This window comes from Bos indicus, chromosome 8 (genome assembly GCF_029378745.1).
Source record: "Bos indicus isolate NIAB-ARS_2022 breed Sahiwal x Tharparkar chromosome 8, NIAB-ARS_B.indTharparkar_mat_pri_1.0, whole genome shotgun sequence".
In the NCBI taxonomy this organism is placed as follows: Eukaryota; Metazoa; Chordata; class Mammalia; order Artiodactyla; family Bovidae; genus Bos; species Bos indicus.
The window spans coordinates 76,817,036-76,835,846 of record NC_091767.1 but is presented as its reverse complement, the minus strand read 5'-3'; the positions used below and the strand labels follow the sequence as shown (position 1 = coordinate 76,835,846).

The 18,811-nt window shown below is 36.1% G+C and overlaps 1 protein-coding gene across 2 annotated transcripts in view; it reads left to right on the top strand.

Annotated features, from left to right (window-relative positions):
* UBQLN1 (ubiquilin 1) overlaps positions 1 to 18,811 on the top strand; it is a 63,231-nt gene extending 44,420 nt beyond the window's left edge. Inside the window, exons 7-11 of one of the 2 annotated variants that reach the window (XM_019966467.2) lie at positions 4,806 to 4,948; positions 7,850 to 7,933; positions 9,143 to 9,258; positions 9,508 to 9,676; positions 11,097 to 18,811. In XM_019966467.2, coding sequence (XP_019822026.1) covers positions 4,806 to 4,948; positions 7,850 to 7,933; positions 9,143 to 9,258; positions 9,508 to 9,676; positions 11,097 to 11,249 — 665 coding nt within the window. In that variant the 3' untranslated portion in view covers positions 11,250 to 18,811. The remainder of the gene's footprint in view (positions 1 to 4,805; positions 4,949 to 7,849; positions 7,934 to 9,142; positions 9,259 to 9,507; positions 9,677 to 11,096) is intronic. The other variant, XM_019966468.2, reaches the window with a different exon arrangement.

Below are 18,811 nucleotides of genomic sequence, written 5' to 3'. Positions count from 1 at the left end.
CCTTTGTTGGCAAAGTAATGTCTCTGCTTTTTAACATGCTGTCTAGGTTGGTCATAGCTTTTCTTCCAAGTATCAAGTGTCTTTTAATTTCATGGCTTCAGTCACCTTCTGCAGTGATTTTGGAGCCCCCCAAAATAGAGTCTGTCACTATTTCCATTGTTTCCCCATCTATTTGCCATGAAGTGTTGGGACCAGATGCCATGATCTTAGTTTTCTGAATGTTGAGTTGTAAGCCAACTTTTTCACTCTCCTCTTTCACTTTCATCAAGAGGCTTTTTAGTTCTTCTTTGTTTTCTGCCATAGGGTGGTGTCATCTGTGTGTCTGAGATTATTGATATTCCTCCCAGCAATCTTGATTCCAGCTTGTGCTTCATCCAGCCTGGCATTTTGCATAATATACTCTGCATATAAGTTGAATAAGCAGGGTGACAGTATACAGCCTTAATGTACTCCTTTGTCCAGTTCTAACTGTTGCTTCTTGACCTGCATACAGGTCATGTCTAAATATCCAAAGTTAAGTCTAAAAATCCAAATAAACCATGTTTAAAACAAGGAAAATACTATCCTATTCTGATTTTATCAAATGCTTATTTGATTTTTACTGATAAACTTTTTAGAGAGATGCTTCATTCACATTTTAGAGGTCTAAGAGCAGAGACAAAGGTTTAATAAGGTTTCCCAGCTGATAGACAAGTTATTTTTAATTGTAGCATGGTGTCTACAGTAACAAATTTGTCTTACAAACAAAATGGTCTTGTAACTTTTTACTCAGCTTTTTTATTTAATGGCTTGATACGCTATTTAAGATTTCATGTTAATATTTCCATCAAAGCAAAACAAGAAACAGAATAATGATTGTACTGTGATGGCCTAACATTGTTAGCATATTTTTATACTATTAGGACCTTTACTCAACTGTTTGAAGTTAAGCACACATATACCCGAAAGGTGAAATTCTTTACTCTTCTTTTGCCCTGTAAGCATTCACTCTGGAAACTGAGGAAATTGTTTGCAAGGGTCAGCAAATTTTTCTTGCAAAGGGATAATAATACTTTAGGCTTTGCAGGCCAAGAGCCAAAAGAACAAAATCAAGACTATTTTATAGAAGGGAAGGGAATTCCCTGGTGATCCCAGTGATGACAGCTCCTTGCTTTCACTGCATAGGGCATGAGTTTAATCCCTGGTCAGAAAACAAGCCATGTGGCATGGCCAAAAAAAAAAAAAAAAGAATATTATATTAGAAGACCAGTCTCCACAAGTTCTTTTATTGATGGAATCAAAAATATAATAATTGGGTATAATACTATTTTTGTTGTTTAGTCACCTAGTCACGTCTGACTCTTTGAAACCCCATGGACTGCAGCACACCAAGCTTCCCTGTCCTTCACCAACTTCTGGGGTTTGCTCAAACTCAGGTCCATTGAATCGGTGATGGATTATATTGTTTTACACATTCCCTAATGATAGGAAGGAAATTCTTTTTAGGGATAACATTTTGCTTAATTCACAGTGTTTCCTCTCATCAGTTGCAAATCATTTGTAAATGTTCATCTATTAATACTGATAAGTAATGAGATTTTACTTTTTTTCATTTCAATTATGTATTGATTCCAAAAATATGACTATAGCATATTCATTAGTTGGAAAGCATTTGTAGGATTCTGTTAGAGTCTTCTTGGTTTTTTAACATGTCATTGCAGATTAATCAATTCCAGTTGAAGATTAGGTCATAGTGCCTCAGTTAAACAGTGAAATGAATTTTAAAGTATGGATATTTCTTTGTATTTGCACTAAGGTCCAAAAAAATGCTGCTGGAACAACAGTATAAGCTCAAAACTATGTTTACTGCAAATCTATGAAAAGAGATCTTGTTGGTTGTTGTAACTTGACAGCACAAGAATGTATAAAGCAGCTTGACATTGTTTGTGATTCAAACAGTTTCACTTTTCAGAATGCACTTCACAGTATGGGTTTGACATGTAAATGTTGTTTTGTCTTCTAATTTAGGGAATTCATTGAGAAACATTACCAGGTTCTAGCAAAAGATAATTTCCAAAGTCATTTAGTGTTTGATAATGGTGATTATGTGGTTCAGAAGAATTTCAGTCTTAGCTCTGAGCTTAAAAAAAAATTGCAATAAAAATGGTATCTTTTTAAAAACAAAGAAAACTAGTACTCTTAAGCCATCAAACTGTCCTGTGCTTGGGCAAGTCAGGATATTTCTGACAAAAGTTCATGAAATTGACTATAGCTAAGTTCACAAGAGTGAAATGAAATTTATTATTGATAACTTTTATCAGTTGAGTAATGTTACAGTTCAAAATATTTTCCAGAGTACCTGCTGATGAATCAGTGGATCAGCTATCGTCTAAATACCTTATATTTTTATAAGCAGTATGTCTTTGTCCAACTAATCCTTTTAATTCTTTACATGTGTTTTTATTATCATGAGATGTAGCACATCTTAGCAGATTCTACTTCAGGTTGTACCAAATGAATGTTCTCTTAACTTTGAAAATAGTTTTGCTTGTTGTTATTTAATGCAGACTATTTATAGAAGCTAATTTTAGTTACTTCCATCTTGACATTGTTGCCTCACAAAAGAACTGAGCAGTATCAGTAACATTTATCTATTCGTTAGGAACCAAGGAATACTACTCAAAATAATTCGTGTTTTTAAATTATCAGTTAACAGCTCAGTGTCCCTCACTTTTGAGAAATTGTTCTCCTTGAAAGGCGAGTAGCCTCAAACAAGTTTATTTTCCCAGCACACATTTCCCTGGGTGCTACAGTCAAGATTTAAATAACCATACTAATTAATCATAACTAATATGCTCCTTTCTTTGCTTGGCTAACAAGTAAACCATTTAGGAACCTAACTTTGGTTGCAGCTTTATTTTCATTTTTTATTTTTGTGAAGAAATTTGGCTATGATGAGATAATTGTATTTTATTTTTTAACTTAGTTACTTTTGGCTGTGCTGGGTCTTTGTTGCTGCACTCAGGCTTCCTCTAGTTGCGACAAGTGGGGGCTATTCTCTAGTTGTGGTGCGGTGGCTTCTCGTTGCAGAGTGTGGGCTTTAGGGTATGTGATCTTCAGTAGTTGCGGCATGTGGGCTCAGCAGTTGTGGTGCAGGGGCTTAGTTGCTCTGCAGCATGTGGGGTCTTCCAAGATCAAGGATCAAACGAGTGTCCCCTGCATTGTAAGGGGACTCTTAACCATTGGATCACCAGGGAAACCCCAGTAATTGTATTTTTCTGACTTGCTTTGCTGTGGTAGTGCTTTGTCTAACAATGTTGAAGTGTATTTTATTATTTTAGTATTATTGCATAGTAATATCGTTTTGCCACCTCATTTGATAAAATAGTTCATCTTCTACTGTGCCTTAAAAGCAGGCACGCATAGTCCCAGTTCTCCCCCTTTTCTTCTTGTTCTGACATAAATAGTATGCACTGGTAATGAGAAGAGAAATAGCAGTATGCTACAGTGATTCATGGAGGCGTAAGGTATGACCGAGTTACTGATTTGTGGTTCACCCAACAGCTGTGTAGAGTATGATGAAACTTGAAGTTTGAATTTCATACAGTTTTCACGTTTCACAAAAAAAATTTTTGTGTATGAATTTTTTTTTTTTGCTGCAGTAATTCCTGGGGCATAAGGTATAACGGAGTCACTGATTTGTGGTTCATCCAACAGCTGTGTAGAGTATGACAGTGCCATATGGTGCCTCTGTCCAGACTTTTTGTCTGCTATAGATAATAAATAAGGGAGCGTGACTGTGTCCCAATAAAATGTTATTTATGGAACTTGAAGTTTGAACCTCATATAGTTTTCACATTTCACACACAAAAAAATTTTTTAACCATTTAAAAGTGTAAAAACCATTTTTAGCTCATGGGCTGTACAAAAACAGGTCACGTGCCGTATTTGCCCTGCAGACTAGGTTTGTCCGCTGTCTTAGAATATCCTTAGTCTCTGGAATGTGGCGGGGGTGGGGGAGTAATGTAAATTGAAATAATGTGAGAGAATAGGAAAAACAAAAATTACTACAGAAAAACTGCAGAATTAAAATAAACTAGAAGGTTAAGTGGGAAGAGTCAGATGCTTTGAGCCTGTTAAACTGCACTGAATGGAATAAGAACAAGGGGAGTGAAAAAGTTGGAGAATGTATTTGAGTTTGAGTATATTTAGTTGGCAAGTGTGAAAATGTGGATATATGTTGAACAGATTAATTTCCAGAGAATATTGAATTCACGTACATTTAGCTATAGCTCTCTACAAAAAAAAATAACAGTAGCAAGTATCTGCATTTTGCAGATGGGGAAACTGAAGTATGAAGAAGGCCCCTTAATTTGGGGTTGAATTCATTGAGTGCCAGGATTCAGTGACAATGTCATAGAGGCCTGGGTGAGAAGGCTTCCTTCTATTTTAGGTTGGGAATATACTGAGTGCTGAATATGATTCTAGTTAAGCGATTCTGGAGGAAAAGTTGGCTCAGACATTTTCACTTAATGAGATTTTTCAGTAGTAAATTTTGCCTTAAATTGATTTTTTAGAACCTAGCCTTTCCATAAGATGTGATTTTCATGTAAATGCAACTAGAATCTTTAAAGTCAGTAAACCCTCCTTAACTGGTATACTTTGAGTATGTAGTTTCAGCGATCTTAGTTTCAAAAATTCTTTAGTTCAGCTGATAACTAATAGGTATGTTTGTCTAAAATTGCAAAATTATTGTGTTTTAAAACTTGCTTTTGTTTATTTATCTTTCCCTTGATAAAATGTCTTCTTTTTAAAAAAACTTCCAGCCAGTATGTTCAATACACCAGGAATGCAGAGCTTGTTGCAGCAAATAACTGAAAACCCACAACTTATGCAAAACATGTTGTCTGCCCCCTACATGAGAAGCATGATGCAGTCACTAAGCCAGAACCCTGACCTTGCTGCACAGGTGAGTTTATAATTGTGAGCACTGTGTATCAAAATGGCCTAACCAAATCATTGTGATTTTGGCACATTTGTTTTGTGTGTGCTGCCTTAATACACTAGAGAAGCAAATTGCATCTCCCAATTTTTTGGACAGTTTGTTTCTTTACAGTCAATTAATACTTCCTGATATAATTAAAACAGCTTCATTTCCTCTGTCCACTGGCTAGAAAGAAGTTCAGGTTTACTTTATATCTACATATGTTATGTAGGAGATGAATAGAAAAGTTTCTGATTGCTCTCCCTTTTGAAGCCTATTCTTCAATAGCGCTTCAATAGCGCTTCAGAAATAGTACTCTTTAGTGTAATGTAAATCTTGAAAGTGATTAAGAAGTGTTAATACATTTGAAAGACTTATTTATTAGATCACACAGATTCTGAGTATTAGTCATGTTCAAAATGGCAGTTATAAAATAGCCTGAAATTGTTCAGTATGGGCAGAGAGATTTGTGGGAACAGTATTCTCATTCTTTCCACTATAGATCTCCATCCAAAGTTAGTACACTGGTCCTTCATCAAGTAATTATTTTCTAACTTGTTTCAGAAGAGATCATAACTAAAAAAATAAGTGAATCTCAACCCTAGCTGAATGTTTAGGATAACTTCGGAAATTTTAAGATTAAAAAAACTGTTTTTTAGCCTCATTCTCAGACAGTTTGATATAACTATTGGATTTTTTCCCCCCCAAGTTCCCTCAGTGATTCTGATGTACCCATAAGTTAAGAACCATTGGGCTTGAAAAACCTTAGAGAATATGAACTAAACCTTGATTGTCTATAATTTATATTTGCTGTTTATTAAACATGGTTTCTGTGGAATGTTGGGAATTTAAAATAGTTTCCTGTAATCTCTCTCCATTTCCAAAATTTTAAAAGCTCTTAAAGTTAAATCACTTTCTTCATTATATCATATGAGCTAGTTTTTACATTTCTAAAATCTGGAACCATGTTGATTCAAGTATATAGCAGATATGTTTGAGTTAACAACCCTCAGTAATAACTTCTTTTCTCTCAAAATTTGTAAAATTGGAAATAAAGATTTTTTAGGTAAATTTTTATATACTTTTATATATGTAGGTATACTTTATGAAATAGTTTTATTCATTATAAAATTGAGTTATTAGTATTAAATGCTTAAGCTTACTGTGATGATAGCACTTTAAAATAAATGTGGAAATAAGTATCAGTGATCCTGTTTGTATGGTTTTAAATACATATTTGCCTATTTAATAATCATTAAATGTGCATCTTGCTTTAAAATTTTGACTCTAACAAGCACATTCCCAGCCATTTAAACTAACAATTTTACATTTGTAAAGTGACTTGAGCACTTGTGTATGTTGCTTTTTTTACTTTAAAAGCAAAAGGTTGAAACAAAAGTAAGCTAGATGTGAATTGGCTTTTACAATATTGATAGAGAATTGTTAGAAACATTTACAATGTTGGTTACCAGTGTATTAAAGTTTGTAGTTTCTCTATTCTGATTTTCGTTTTTAGGTATTCAAAAAAGTCTGATTGTAAAAACTGTTTATACAGTCAGGTAAGTTAGGAGAAGAATCTTAATCAAATGTGATAACAATTTTCTGAAAAAGTATGAATCAGCTTAAGTTGACACGCTTTTTCAAATAACATGAATCCTAAAAGATAAATGTGGTAACTTTATTGACTGGAGCCATTAAAGAAGCAGGTTTGTTGGTCTCAAGTAGATTTTACTTTATTTACTGTGAACTTACTGGTCACTTCAAAATAAATGCCTTATATTCATAAAACTTGTCTGACTTCTTCCTATCTTATTTTGTTTAAATTAACTGAATCTACTTTGCAACAGTTGATAAACTGAGGGAACGAGGGAAGAATTCTCTCTACTTTTAGCAATTAATATATAATTACTCTCACATGTAGTTAATTATTAATACTTGAGGGCAGGGATCATCCTCCACACCGCTCCCCCACCAGACTTTGGATGTGGACTGGTAAATAGGCTATCAGTAAATCATTGTTAGTTGACTTTTCACTCTGTTTGGGGAAACTGATATAAAATTTGTCTTTTTTGAAGCTATGAGAATTTATTAGTTTCTGGTTATGCTATTGTGTATTGTAATCTTACTTTTAGGTATACAACACATTAGTATTGGCCCTGACTCTGACTTTTTAACTCACCCATTTGAAGGTTAGGCATGCCATTTTTTTCATCTCTGGTAGTAGTGAGGTGAAATCTAGAGGCTAATTTTGGTGTTCTCAAATGATTTACATTGTTTAGGTCTTATTAAAGCATTTTAATACTTTATCCCCAGAGATCTATCGGTTCTAGTCCTAGGCTGATTTTCACCTGGCAGCTCCATTTCTCTGGCAAGTTGGTTGCTGTTCTGCGGTGTTATTTTTCTGGACCTAATATTAGCTCTTTTGCAGTAGGCAGGTAGATACAGTTGTTTTAGATCTGGATTTTCTCTGTGCTTGCCACTTGGGTGTTGAGGTGTCTGTGCAAGCCATGTATAGTTCCATGTATTGATGCTTAGGTTTATTCTGTGAGTGTAGCAGAAAATGTATCTCATGAATTCCAGTTACTCCCATTTTTTGTTCCATTCACCTGTACTCAAGGAAAAGCCTAAGAAAAGATTGCTTTTATTTTTTAGGATATCGCATGATATTATCATAATCACCATTCTCATTGAGAGAGAAGATGCCTCATTTTTGTTTTTTCTGGAGATCCCTTTTGTGGACAATATCTTCCCTTTTTTATTCATGTTCTACCTTCCTCCCTGTTAAGTGCCAGGTTAGGCACTGAGGGGGAAGATAGACTATTAAACAAGGTACATTACTTGTTTCAGATATTTCCAGTTAAAATTGTTTGAACACTTGCCCCATAGATGATGCTGAATAATCCCCTATTTGCTGGAAATCCTCAGCTTCAAGAACAAATGAGACAACAGCTCCCAACTTTCCTTCAACAAGTGAGTAAGAAAAGATGCTAGCTGTCTTGGGTAATGATTTGCTTGAAAAAGTTTGATGGTAAACATTTTCCTTGCTTTTTCTCTGGCTGATAGCAAAATGTAGAATAGAGTCTGCTGTCAATTTGCAGAGAATTCAGCTTGATTTTTAACTGAGCCCCATTTCACTGCTGACCTTTTGCTTCTATTTTTAAGAATATAAATTCTGAGGAAAGGACCATTTGGTTTTTGCTTTTGAGGATTTTTAGGATTTTGAATGCTTTGTTAATATCATAAACCATTTCCTTTCACTTTACTAACTTTGAAGTGCTTCATTGTGTCATGTTTTACTTTATGGTTTAACTAATCTCGAGTAACAGGAAGAGAGCTACCCTTAACGTGTTTGGTTTCTTCGTAATGTTTTAATTCCTTCAAATTAATAGAATGCCTGTTTCCCAGGGGGTAGATCTCATTCCTCAAACTTGGAATTAGCAAGATTAAAATTGTCAGTCTTGTCATATAAGGAAGTTATTTTAATTAAAAAGTACTTGAGATTGCCATGGTATGTTACTATTTAAAAAGAAAAGAGGAGTCAGTCTTGGTGTTTTGAAACTGGTAGTTCTAGGGAGGGCTTTTAAATATTATCCAAATGATTCTCTGACCTATAAACCATTATCTAAGGTTAGTCAGTGTCTTTGGTTTCTTGTAATGATGTAGACCTGTCTTCTTTGGTTAGTCAGGTGGTGCATATTTGCAAGTAGGGCAGCTGAACCAACATGTGTTAACTTCAACTTTGGAACTATTGTCTTAGAGTATATCTGATTGGTAAAATTGTTCCATCAGCAACAGATTAACACTTAGTCAAGGAGAATATGTGGCTTTCACCATATTGCCATGTGATATAAATTGTGCATTTGGAGATCGTCTCTTAGAAACAACGCTTTTTATCTGTTGGAAAACAAGGAACAACTATGGCTTCCAGAGGAGCTCCTGATTGTGTTTCATTATGAAAAATGGTTTTCACAGTGGACTTGGGAGGAGGTCAAGTGGTGATTCGCACATGAGATTGCTGTCAAAGGGGAGGTGCTTGTGTTTATATTGGGGAAGAAATTACGGATTACCAGTGTCTAGGAGTAAGGTTTTAGATTTTCTCAAGAAGCATAGCAAAACATTTTCATTTTACCTTCACTAATTTTAATTGCCTCGTAACCACTGGTATTCTTTCTTCCTTAGATGCAGAATCCTGATACGTTATCGGCTATGTCAAACCCTAGAGCAATGCAGGCCTTATTACAGATTCAGCAGGGTTTACAGACCTTAGCAACTGAAGCCCCCGGCCTCATCCCAGGGTAGGCTTATTTGGGAAAGATTGTGCAAGTGCACAGTGGTTACTTTTCTCTGAGAATTTCAGATTTAATGGCCATTCTTTTCTTGGGTTGAGATTGTTTGTAAGAGAGTTTTCAAAGTAAAAATGCTTCTTTTAAGAAAATAACTTAGCTAACATTATATTGAAATATAACTGATTTGCCATTAGCCAGCCTGGTCTGGCCTCTTATTTTTAGGAGTTTAGATTTACTAACAGTTGGTGCTTTCTCTAGGTTTACTCCTGGCCTGGGGGCATTAGGAAGTACTGGAGGCTCTTCAGGAACCAATGGCTCTACTTCTACATCTAGCGAAAACCCAAGTCCCACAGTAGGAACCACCGAACCTGGACACCAGCAGTTTATCCAGCAAATGCTGCAGGCTCTTGCTGGAGTGAATCCTCAGGTAATGATTCTTTTCTGCTCTTCTTAATGGTAGAAATTTCAAAAAAGTAAAGAAAGTGGTCATCTTTGGGGGCTTAGCTTGTAATGAAAAGTTTGTTCTTAATTATATTGATTCTAAAAAATAGGCATTATAATTGTTAACTTTGCTACTATATTAGACATTAAAGGAAATGTTATAGTTTTAGGGAAGAACTGCTCTGCTGTAATTTTGGAAATTGCTTTTTAAAATGCATTCTTTTTTGGAGTCCGTGTTAGAAAACTGAAATAGATTATATTTTATAAAAGTTTGTCAGGGAGGAATAGAAACTGATTATTCCAAATACCTCCCAAACAACTGTATTCTATCTGCTCATTGTATTTTGGCTTAAAAGTTGTAAGTATTTCACCCCACCTGCTACTGCTTCCTATGGTAACTTGTGTTACATATATACACCTCACAAATACGGCTAAAAAATGTGAACTCCTAATGTTCTTGCATCTAGAATCATTTATTTACTAAGAATATGCCATTTTTACAGATGATTGCAAATTCAAACCTGTTAGAGTAGATTGTGCTCAAACTACTACATGGTGAAAATACAGCATAGTTTTTTATTTTAAGCCTTATTCAATACAATAAACAGGTCAGAGTTTTATCTTACACGAGGATTTGTATTCCTGATAACTAGCATGACTTGCTGGCTCAGTAAATGTTCTTTGAATTAATAGGAAAAAGCAATTTCAGGTATTGGGCAGAATTGTTATCTAAGTTGAACAATCTGTAGACTTCACCATTATCATGTTGCCCAGAATTGAGTGATCATTTATGTATTTCTGTAGTACATTATTTCTGAAAGGGAGATGCAGCTGAAAAAATGAGGAGTATAATATGTACATCTGAAACTGGAACTTTTTTCTGAAGACTTTACTGGCTGATACTGAAATTAAAGACATTCTAAGCCTCATTAGATTAGAACTTTAGAATTTTGTATATGAGGACACTGGCCTTTACAATTACCCAATTGGTCAATAGCTCCAAAACTTTTTTAAAAATTATTTTTTTAATAATAAAAGTATTTTATTTTTCCATTATTTATATATTTTTAGTTTCTTGAATTTTTTAATTGGATGATAATTGCTTTACAATGTTGTGTTGGTTTCTGTTGTACAACAATACGAATCAGTGATAATTATATGTATATCCCCTCCCTCTTGAGCCTGCCTCTCACCTAAGTTGTAACAGAGCACCAGGCTGGGCTCCCTCTGTAAATAAAGTACTAATTGGACTTTTAAATATGTTGAATATGTTTCAAGAGAGGCCAGTGCTTTTATATCGCTTAATAGATTAGCAAATATTAAAAAGCAATTAAAATTTTAAAAGATTAGGTGTGACATGGACTGATTTTCCTTAGAGCTTTGGTTTGTTTGTTTTTGTTTAACAGCTACAGAATCCAGAAGTTAGATTTCAGCAGCAACTGGAACAGCTCAGTGCAATGGGATTTTTGAACCGTGAAGCAAACTTGCAAGCGCTAATAGCCACAGGAGGGGATATCAATGCGGCTATTGAAAGGTTACTGGGCTCTCAGCCATCATAGCAGCATTTCTGTATCTTGAAAAAAATGTAATTTATTTTTGATAACGGCTCTTAAATCTTTAAAATACCCGCTTTATTTCATTTTGACTCTTGGAATTCTGTGCTGTTATAAACAAACCCAATATATGATACATTTTAAGGTGGAGTGCAGTAAGATGTGTGGGTTTCACTGTGTTTGTTTGTTTTTTGTTTTCCTGGAACAGTGGGAATCAATGCTTTTTCATTTAAGGCTACTGCATGCGTCAAACACTTCTGCATTTATTGTAATTTTTAAAAAACATATCACCTTTTATAGTTGGGTGAACAGATTTTTGTCCTGCATCTGTCCAGTTTATTTGCTTTTTAAACATTAGTCTCTGGTAGTAATTTATGTAGAATAAAAGCATTAAAAAGAAGCAAATCATTTGCGCTTTATAATTTGTGATACAACATTGCTTATCGTGACTTTGGCATGTATTTTTGCAAACAAAAATGCTGTAAGATTTATACTACTGACAGTTTTTGCTTTATTTGTATACAATGTATGTATGCACATTTGGGACAGCATCTCTAGAAACATACTACAGTAGATCATCTGAGCAAAATATCTGTAATGGAAAAAATAAAGATAAGGAAATACTTCAAAGCAGAGTATTTCTTAATTGTGTAGAATCTTACAGCATCTTTGATGAACATCTCAGCAAAAGTACTGGTTAGTGAGGCTTGTTGAAAATACAGTAGAAAAACTGATTCTGGATGTCTCTTTAAGGACGTATTAATTGTACAGACAAGATGATGTAACACTGTCTCAGCATTCACAGATTGACTGTAAATTACCTTAATCTTTGTGCAGACTGAAGGAGCACTGTAGTATAACCCCAAAGTGCATTTGCCTAGGACTTTCAGCTTCTCCCATAGGTAGTTTAACAGGCATTACAATTTGTAATTGAAATGTTGCTTTCACTGAAAGTGTCTTGATGTTTCAGTTATTTTTAATCGCCATGTAAAAATAGAACTATCTTCGGGATTTATCAGTTTTCTCATGCGCAGGCAATACACGAATTTAAAATGATTTGTGAGCCACTTGTTTCTGAAGTGTTTTGGTAGTTCTATTAAGAAATAGTTAAATATTGTGCTTTTCAGAGCCTGAGAGAAGGGGAATTTTGGGGGTGGGGTGGGGTTCTGTCCTGGATTGGGCCAGCCTAAATAATACTGGCAACCAAGATTCTGTTAGGATTTCTGTGCATATAGTGTAGTAAAGAAGTATCATTCAGGGGTGAAAACAAAGAGCCGTTTTAACAATGTTGAGTACATTTGGCTGTTCTACAGCTTTTTTCTTCCTTCCCCAAGGAAATTCTGTTTGCCTAACTCTCAAACTATTGGGGTGGTACATTCCTTTAGGACCAATTAAAACCTAACTTTGGGGTCAGTAATATATTTGGCTGACTCGGGTTCAGTATTCTCTTAGGTCATTATATTCTCTCATGTACAGTTAAGGGAAATTAAAATGTTAAAGTAACTAAAATTAATTCAGACCAGTAAAATCAAGGGAAATATAAGTTGAATTCCATTACTTCTGTAAGTTGCTTGCTATTAAAAAGGTGAAGAGGCAGGTTGCCCACCATTTCGTGCACTGTTTTGACACTGTCCCCTGGAATAAAACAGGTACAAAGGTTAATTAAGATGGAGGCATGACTAAGAGGAACTTGTTAAGGATGATATTTGTGTGTCTCTGCTCTCTCTGCCTTATGCCTCAGTATGGTTTTAAAACTTTTGTACTAGCAATTGGTGGTATACAGTGTGGGGTAGTGTCATAACCAGTTTGACAATTTATTAATCACAAAATAACAATAAATCTCTAGCTTTTACACTTGTTTGTCTTGCCTTTTTTGTAGAAAGAAAAAGATGTCTTCAATTTACTTTGAGTAATCATGTCTTTTAAAGACTACTGGAATTGATTGACCCCCAGATTTTCCTACACTTGAGATTATTTTTCATTAATTTTTTTGTTTCCTCAGTTAAATTCTGTGTGTATATACTATATTGTGTGTTAGAAAGAGAACCAACTGGGACATCAGGTAACTTGGGCTTTTGCTTGCTCTTTTTGGTTCTTGACTATTATTTGGAGTCAGGGCATCATGACTGAAAGTGGTGGTGAGGCCTGTGTGAGGCCTGATTCTTTAGAATCACCCACCTAGGTGATTCTAAAGAACCTTTTAGTTGTCGCCCTGGTGTGATTTTTTGTTGCTGTTTGTTTCTGATATGTTCATCTTAGATTTGAATATCTTTTAAGGAGTTTAAGATACTTAAAATTCTCCAAAGCCTTAAACAAAAAAACCCTCCTAAAATACTGTAGACTTAAATTGTTCTCATATTGGGTTGAGTGGTGAAAATAACATTTCAGGATTTTATTTCCCAAGTGGAATACTTATGATCCTACACAAATTTTAGCAAATGAGATAAATGACAACTGGCCTCTGTGTATTCAGAATTAGTGTTTCAGACTTGGCCTCAATGTAGTCATGAAAGGAGTTTTTTGTTTGAGAAACATTATTACCATGTTAATTTAGTAGACAAATTACAACAAAATAGGACCGATAAAAATGCTACTAACATTAGTGATAAAAGAACCTGGAGCACATGTCTGTGTCCTTGTGCAAAACAAGTTTATGTTGTTAAGGCAGAGAAATACGTGCATATCTGCTTCCTCTCTTAACATTAAACATGTTGATTAAGTCAATAAGTCCTGCATTAAGGAAACCTTTATAATACAGCTTTGTCCTATTCTCTACTGTCCTTTTCACTTAACTGTTCTCAGTAGATCCAGTGAAAACACACTTGGGGAAAATTATACTTGGCAAATGTCTGCTTCTGTAGTATTGCACATGATATTCTCTCCTTTGGAATTTCATCTGTCTTCTTTGGCTTATATAAAGGGTACTGTGCCTCTGGGGTCAGTTTTGTAGGTTTCCTAAACTTGGCTAACCAGTTGATATACTCTGCAATGTTAACTGCTGCATTCTGCTTCTCTCATTCACTTACACTTTGGAGGATTTTTTTTTGTTTGTTTTTCTGCTCTTGAAATCTTCTTGGCAGTTACTTAAGTAACATGAAGTGGTTCTCCTCAACTTTTTTGTATCTTTCCTCTAGTCAACCATATGCAGCCATTTTGCTTCAGAAGGTGAACATTTATTGAACATCTGTTGAGTAACAGGTTCTTTTCTAGTTGCTCAAAGCATAGGAGTAAATAAAGTTCTGTCCATATGGGGTTTACATAGTGGAATGTAGGGAAACAGTAAACAAAACACATATATGGCCTGTTAGGTAGTGATAAGTGCTTTGGTGAAAAACTAAGATTAAGGAGACTAGTTAAGGAAGAACGTATTTTATTTTATATAGGGTAGTCAGAAAAGGCCTCAATGAAAAGGTGACATGTAACTAGAGACTTGAAGAATATCTGGGAGGGTGAACAGCTTTTCAGGAAGAGAGGCAGCTAATGAAAATGTGATGTAATGTGAATGTTCTGAGTGTGTATCTAGAACCCAGGCAGTTCAGTGTGATGGTCAAGGTGAGCTAGGGAGAAAGTGGTATAGGGATTGATGGGAGAGATGGGGACAGGTAAGTGGTGCAGGTGTTTGATGTGCAGAGCTTAATGCCCTAAAATTTTTGTGTCCCACCCTTAGAGTTTCTGATTTGCTAGTCCTGGGCTTGGAGGAGAATTTTCATTTCTAACAAGTTCCCCGGTAAGTAAGAACCATTGAACCAGGGTGGAAGCAGAGAGACTGTTAGGATTTCAGAGTTAATACCAGCTTGGGTTGGAGTGGTAGCAGTGACGGTAGTAAGAAATTGTAGTCAAATTCTAGTAAGAAATTGGGGTATGTTTTGAAGGCAGAGCCAGTAGGTTTTACTGATGAATAAAAGTGTGAGAGTTGAGAACAAGAGAGATGCCAAGCAAAGTGAACAGGGTGCATATGGGTTGGGGTGTATGTCAGAAGTCTAGTTTTGATGTGTTAAGTGAGATGTACTTGATTAGATATATAATTAGAGATAATGAGAAGGCAGCATGAGGAGAGGTTCAGGCTACAGACAAGTTATACAGCCGCCAGTGTATATAGATAGTATTTAAAGCCAAGGATGAGGTCTCTGGTTCTCAACCAGAAACTACAAAGGGGGGCTTTTGACAATGTCTAGAGAGACCTTTTTGACATCATAGTTAAGGCTACTGTTGGCATGTAATGAGTAGAGGTTAAGGATGCCACTGAATGTTGTCTGATGCACAGAGCAGCCTCCCACAGCAAAGATATCTGGTTTCAAAATGTGAATAGTGCCAAGGTTGAGAAATCCTCACTAGATGAATTTTAGAGCATGTTGATAAACACACTTTGGGAAGATTTGAGTCCTGATTTGCTGTTAACTTCAGCTTAGAGAGATGAGAGTAAACCAGCAAAGGACATGGACAGGCAGGTAGGCTGAAAGCTTGTGGAAAATTTTTTCACAAGTAGAAAGATGGTAAAGAAGTGTGTTGAATGCTGTTGCCTTTAAGTACTCATCTTGGATTGACTATTAACCTATGGATTTAGTAAAGGGAAGGACCTCTATGTCTATAATAGGAGTTTTAAAATGTGATTAGGGTAAAATTCTGATTAGAATGAACCTGGAAAATATCAGGATACACAGAATTTTGAAGTAAAGAGAATCCAGAGAAATGGGGAACAGCAGCTGGGGTCGCTAAGAGTCGGACACGACTGAGCGACTTCACTTTGACTTTTTACTCTCATGCACTGGAGAAGGAAATGGCAACCCACTCCAGTATTCTTGCCTAGAGAATCCCAGGGACGGGGGAGCCTGGTGGGCTGCCGTCTATAGGATTGCACAGGGTTGGACACGACGGAAGCGACTTAGCAGCAGCAGCTGTGGTGAGGGAGGTGGTGGCAGTGTAGAGGAGGTTTGCCTTTTGTGTTCTGTTAAGATGGGAAGTTGTGTGTGTATGTGTAAGGGGACTCTATTTTGGGGGAGAATATGGAGTAATTGTTTTCTACCAAAAACTATAAAGAAAAAGTTAACCATCACCTTTGATCCCTGGAATAAATTTGACTATAGATCTAGATAAGCACACACACATTTGTTGTATGGGCTACAGTGCGAGGGAGAGGATTTCTCTGTCTTTCAAACCATCATTTTCCTCAGCTAGGTAGCTAGCAGCCTTTCCTTGTCAGTAGGAGTGGTCCCTTCCCAGCCCATCTGAACTGCTATTTATGGTCAACCCTTTTGGAAATAGAGGAAAAACATCTCTTTCCAACACCTTTATGCTGGTGAGACTGAATATAATAAGGTGGAGATTTTTTCCAGAGCTGAGGTAGTAATGAACACATTCTCATCTCAGTTTGTAATTCCAGTTTATAAGGTGTTAACATTTGTGCCTCAACTCCTTAACCTGTCCCAGAGCCACAATCCAATCTGTCTTGCTTACCACTCTATGAACTAGGCATTTATGGGAGTTCCTGGTATATTTTCCCTCAGAAGGCCAAAGCTGAATGTGGGGGCTAATTCTTTCATGAGATATATAGTAGCTGTATATTCAAACTAATTTTTTTTTTTTTTTTTTAAAGCTATTCAGACCCATTCTCCGCACCTAATTTCTAGAGCGGGAAGGAAATTTCCAGTGTGTTGTGGTTATTTAATGCTTCATAACAAACTATCCCACAGCACAGGGGCTTAGAACAAAAATCAGTCATTAATTTTATTCATGATTGAGCACTTTGGCAAGGATTGGTGAATACTGCTGGAGCAAATTGGGTCTGGAGAATTTACTTTCAAGAGAGCTTATTCCCTTAGCTATCTTAATTACTATGTACTTTCATCTGGGAGTGCAGTTGGGGGGGTCTCAGTTCGTCTCCACCTGGGCCTTTCTACAAGAGCTACTTGTGCTTCCTCACAAATGGTGGATAGGTTTCAAGGGCATGTATTTCAAGGAAAAATGAAAGCTGTCAGTTTTTAAAGGTGTGCACCCCCATCCCCCAAACTGGCCCAGTGTCATTTCTCTTGTATTCTACTGGTCGAGCTTAACTTGCCCAGATTTAAGGCTCATAGGCCCCAAACTGTTTGATGAGTAGAATGTCACAGAATTTGTGATCATCTTAATCCGCAGTACACCATCATGCCAGAAGGGGGAAAATGTTGGAGGAGCACATTTTTGTTCCTCAGTATTCACTCTTTTCCAAAGGAGAAGTGGTGACTTGACTGCTTACTGAATATTGTAGAAGGAACAGGATACACTTGACTGAGCCCCTGTTCTTTGGGAAACAGTCTTCCCAAAGGAAGCATGCATTGTAATTGGCTGTCTTAGCAAATGGTAATAAGGTTAGTGGGAAAGCTCTTGTGGGGAATGCCTGCGGTTTTCATTTTTGCTTTAAAAAAAAAAAAAAAATATATATATATATATATATAAAACAAATTTTACTGTTGTAACCATTTAAAAATCTATAGTTCAGTGGTATTTAAGTACATTCACAGTGTTGTGCAACCATCACAATCATCCAAAACTTCATCACCCCAAGAGGAAACCCCAAAGCCATTAAGAAATCACTCATTATTCCCCCCTTAGCCCAGCCCCTGGCAACCACTTGTCTGTTTTCTGTCTTCTATGCATTTACCTATTTTGGATGTTTCATAGAAATGTAATTATGTAATACAGGCAATACCTCAGAGATAGCATGGGTTCAGTTCCAGACCGCCTTCATAGAGCCAATAACACAATAAAGTGAGTCACACACAGTGTTTGTCTTTCCAGTGCATATAAAAGTCATGCTCACACTATAGTGTAGTCTGTTAAATGCACACTAGTGTTAATGTCTAAAAAACGATGTATATACCTTAATTAAAATATTGCTAAAAATGCTATCTGTGCCTTCAGTGAGTCATAATCGTTTTTCTGGTGGAGGGTCTTGTCTCGATGTTGGGGCTGCTGATTGGTTAGGGTGGTGGCTGCTGAAGGTTTTGGGGTGGCTGTGGAAGTTTCTTAAAACAAGACAGCAATGAGGTTTGCCGCATTGACTCTTCCTTTTCACAAGTGATGAACTTCCTTTCACAGTTGAACTTCTTTCAAAATTGGAATCAGTCCTCTCAAATCCTGCCACAGCTTTACCAACTAATATATGCTATACTGAACACTTTGTTGTCATTTCAACAGTCTTCTCGGTTTCTTCACCAGGACTACTACACAGATCACATTTCAAAAAATCATTTTCTTTGTTCCTCCATCGAAAGCAACTACTTATTCATTAAAGTTTTATTGGGAGATAGCAGACATTTGGCCACATCTTCAGGCTTCACTTCTAGTTCTCTTGCCATTTCCACCACATCTGCAGTTACAAAGACCACTGATCACAGATCACCATAACAAATACAGTAATAACTGAGAACAATTGAAACATTTCAAGAACTACCAAAATGTGACACAGAGACATGAACAAATGCTGTTGGAAAAATGGCACTGGAAGGCTTGCTGGACAGAGTTGCCACAAATTTTCATTTTGTTAAAAAAAAAAAGTATTTTCAAAGGACAATAAAGTTACAGTAAAACGA